At 38.3% G+C, this 4,228-nt stretch overlaps 1 protein-coding gene across 1 annotated transcript in view; it reads left to right on the forward strand.

Annotated features, from left to right (window-relative positions):
* The first annotated feature begins 588 nt into the window (after positions 1 to 588).
* LOC102470636 (uncharacterized) overlaps positions 589 to 4,228 on the forward strand; it is a 291,660-nt gene continuing 288,020 nt past the window's right edge. Inside the window, exon 1 of the mRNA XM_006141250.2 lies at positions 589 to 600. Within this exon, the coding sequence (XP_006141312.2) occupies positions 589 to 600 (12 nt within the window). The remainder of the gene's footprint in view (positions 601 to 4,228) is intronic.

Raw genomic sequence — 4,228 nt, forward strand, 5'->3', positions numbered from 1 at the left:
AACTTATTGCATGACTCTCATGAGTTTGAAGAGTATTACAAACACATTTTCTTTCATTAACATTTTTGCTTTCCGTATCTTCGCTGGATAATGTTTTAAGGGTTTCTTCTGCTTGGCCCCTAAGTACACATTTATCAAAGACTTTATCAGATAGCATCTAGTTATGACAGTTGCAAAACTGGATCGTAATTTTTAAAAAGATGAACATAGAAGAGCTATCTAAGGCAAGCAGCAGCAAGTTGTTCATATAACTTCATGCAGTTTGCATTTGCCACCTCTTGGATATTAGGGAGAAAATTTAGGCTATCTAAATCATGTCTGAACTTTCCCTAGCATATTTACCGACTCCCAGTTCATTAAATAAACGAGAACAGCAGTGAAAGGAAGATACTAAATCGAATCCTGTTGGCTTTTTATTTAGATTTTTTGGGTATTATGAGATAGCATCATAGCTCTTCCAACGCACATTGTCTAACATATCTTATGGTTGGGTCAATTTATTCTGATTTTCAAATGCTATTTTTTTTTTTCTTTTTTAGAGGAACTCGATTTAACTCCATGCATTGCCAAGGGCAAGGAGTGGAGAACATGGATAGAGAGGTAAGATTGATGAAACAGTGGCTCCTCTTTGATTGTTTTTTTTCTTTAAAAGCAACCTTTTAAGCTTTTTTCATAATATTATCCATGGAGGGGAAGTATAGAAGCGAGTAGAAAATTTAGCCTCCTTTGTAGCACTCACGAGTGAAGAGCATGATTAACGAGTGTAACAGACAACGGAGTGGCAAAAGAGATTCTACAGAAGTTCAACAAAAGTGCCTTCAGAATTTCCGAGGATTCCCAGGATCCTTAGTAGGACCTCATTGTGCCTGCCTACTGTTTCTATTTTTGATTAGATTTATAAACACAGCACCACATATTTTCATGTGGCTTATCGCCCAAGGGCAGAATTAGATTGACTGCACTGAAACTGTGAGGCTTGTGAGTTTTGGGCAAGGGCTAGAGTGAAATAAGTAGTGTAATTGTTTTTGTGGAGTGACCGTGGGACCTCCTCTGTTCTGAATTACACATGGCTCAACCCTTTGACCTAACCAGACTCGGCAATGGCTGGCAGAACTCCCAAAGCTGTGCTCAAAGGGTCATCTCTGAACGTGCTGGAACGTTATCTGTCAGGCAAGTTGTGGGCTAACAGCCATACCCAGCTACATTAATTACTGGTGAGACACATTTGCTACCACCTCGACTTCATTTAACCCGTCATCATATCAGTCATTATCTCAACAGGAAGTGCCAATACGGGAATTTTTTTGGAATCCAAATGTAGCGTGGATCCTCTGATAAACACGCTTTTTTTTTTGTTTGTTTAATCATTTTGAATCCTCTTTAGACATACTTTGCCTAATTGTTCAAATGTTATTAGTATGATTTCTTAAAAATACATAAGGTTTGGGAAGCCATGGTAACCTATGATTAGTTTGTTCTTTTATCTGCATGAGTTTAATTGAAATGCTTTCAAAATAGATGGTAACTCCCTGCTAACATTCCTCCAAGAAATCAAAACTAAGGGGGATGGCAGAGCAGTTCTAGGAAAATGTGGGAAAGAATCACAGGTGCTGACATTTTTGCAAGTGTCAAGTTTGCATTCTGTGAGTCACGGGATGCGTTGAATACATATATTTATGTCTGTCTCAGCATGATGGTGAAGTCATCTACTTGAATTTTTGTTTTTGACTCAGCAATGAAAGCAAAGAACTCAAATTTACTTTCAGGTATTTGACATTATTTCCAAAACTAGTCCTATTTGTGAAACACATCCGAAAATTGTTTTTTTTCCTTCCTTTCTCTCATGACCAGTTTTACAAAGTAAAGGTGTCTATAGGTATTTTATACTTACAACAACTTGGAAATAAGCATTGAAATTTCTTCTTTCTCCTTTGAAACAACTCAGGCCGAATACCCATTTGATTCTTAGTTACATGACAATAACACAATTTCTTTAAGGAATGCACGGCTTTATAGACTTTTGAATGGTCTCATCCTGCTTCAGGGACTCTAAAACAGAAAAATTGAGTGGTCCCTTTCAGGTCATAAAAAAAATTAAAATCACCGAAATACCCTGTAAGCCGTACAGTTTTACTAAAGTATCCAGTTCTACTAATCTTACTCTCATTAGTGGTGTGCAAAGGGTTTGCCCTCTGCATAATCTAACATGGAATGCTTAGAGCAGACAGGTGCAAATTGCAAGCTGTTTCACTTTGGCTGTTTTCCCTTACATAGACAAAGTAATAGACTGGGAAAACAAAAAAAAAGGTTTCAGCTCAAGCTGCATAAATGAGAATCTTAACAGGGACACAGCAGCTGGCTAGGAGAACGCAATGCAGTGAATACTAAATATTACCTCCATGCCGCTTGCTGAAGAAAGCGGTTTCAATGACACTCTCTCCCTCTTATTACTGAGATGACAGTCCCTCAAAATTGTATTTTACTTTAGTGTGAAGGCGACACTATGGCTGACATGCATGCGAACAGAAGCCACCTACCTGTGCCTGTTTGCCATCATCACGCTCCTCCGAGCGATTCAGGCATGATTAGGTTCCTGGAGTTGGACCAGATTGACAGTATTTCTATCCATGTCTTTTTTGGCTGATCCAAGCAAAGCCCCAGAGCGGTGAAACAACAAAAAAGGCTCACCACCACCCCCCGCCTACCCAACACGATAAATCTGCTGAGCTAGTCTGCCGAAAAACACAGTTAGTTGTTCATATTAGGAACACCTAATTTCATTTCATGGAAGAGACACGCCAAGCCAGTATGTGTAGGAATGTGAGGTATGCATTTTGGAAAAGGGATCCTAACTCTGTCATTCCCAAATTGCTTCTCTTTGTGACTTCCCAGTGTGCACTGGAACTGTTGTCTGCAAGAAGGAACTTTAATTTGAGCTCTGAGGTCGCTGACTCGGTCTGACTGTGTGATCTGCCTGTGCAGATCAGGGTAGGGAGACCATTCGAGCTAGCCTTGTTTACAGCCGGACAGAAGAAAACAGCGAGACACAAATGAGGGCTGACGTTTTCATGAAGCACAATTGGTTGATCCCAGATGCAATCTGACTGCCCTGAACTGAGCGATGATCCGTACAGTATGCAGAATTCACTCTCTTGCTGGTCGGTACCCACCAGTCTTGGAGGGGAGCCCCCCACGCCCCTCAGCCATGGCTTTGAGTGCTACCAGAGCTGAACAGGAACGCAGTGGGACCCGATTCCTTCTGACAACAATCACATTCTTTTAAAAACTTCCTAGGTTTGGGTTGTCACTGGTTATAAATGAGTTTGCTGTTTGTGTTCACTATTCTATTGTAGAGTTCCTTTCAAGTCCAGAGCATCACCCTCCCAAGATATTTGTTGCTTTTTAATGAAAAGGAAAATATCATCCGAAACACTGTCAGTCCTTAAAAAAATTCAGCCAGCTTTTTTTTTTTCTTCTCTTCAAATCATGAAGTATTGCTTTCTTCCATACTGTTTGATATACCTGTATTTCTTAGGATAACCTTCTAAATTAATAAAATAAGAGCCAATTTATTACTATTTGAGCACACATAAAAATGTGTTTTCAGTTGTGCTAGATAAGTTCTAGAGCTCTGATATACAGCATGATGCATTATTATTATTATTATTATAACAGTATAGATTATGCACTTAAAAATTTGTTAGGAGGGTGGACTTCATGGTATATGTTCTTACCACAATAAATAATGTCTAAAAGCTTAAAATATGTGTTTCTGAAAACAGCTCACTCTGTTTTGATTTAGAAAATTACTTTGCATTATTATATCAAGGAAATAGAAACATGAACCAAAAAGAGTCATGGGGAACATCCATAGTAGTTTTAGTTAAGATTTCTAGATACTTTGCTTATCTTCCAAGTTGAATAGATATCAGTGAGAGGCAGGAAGATATTAGTGACTAAATTTTGTTTCTTTAATCTTTTGAAATACAAGGTAGTCCTTAATAAGTTAATGTGAACTTATTGAAAAATAGTAACATTTACATAAATGCACAAGCTTAACAACTAATAGTGAATGAACTGATGTAAAATACAAGTGAAGGATTATTTTGCCTGAGCTCAAGAGATAAAATCTCATCAGGAATGAGAGAATCGACATTGGAAAGGGGTAGAGAAAAATGCAATTTACACCCCTTAAAGGTGCCCATGTGTAAAGGAGAAAAAAAGAGTA

Source organism: Tupaia chinensis, unplaced genomic scaffold (assembly GCF_000334495.1).
Source record: "Tupaia chinensis unplaced genomic scaffold, TupChi_1.0 Scaffold000048_1, whole genome shotgun sequence".
Lineage (NCBI taxonomy): Eukaryota > Metazoa > Chordata > Mammalia > Scandentia > Tupaiidae > Tupaia > Tupaia belangeri.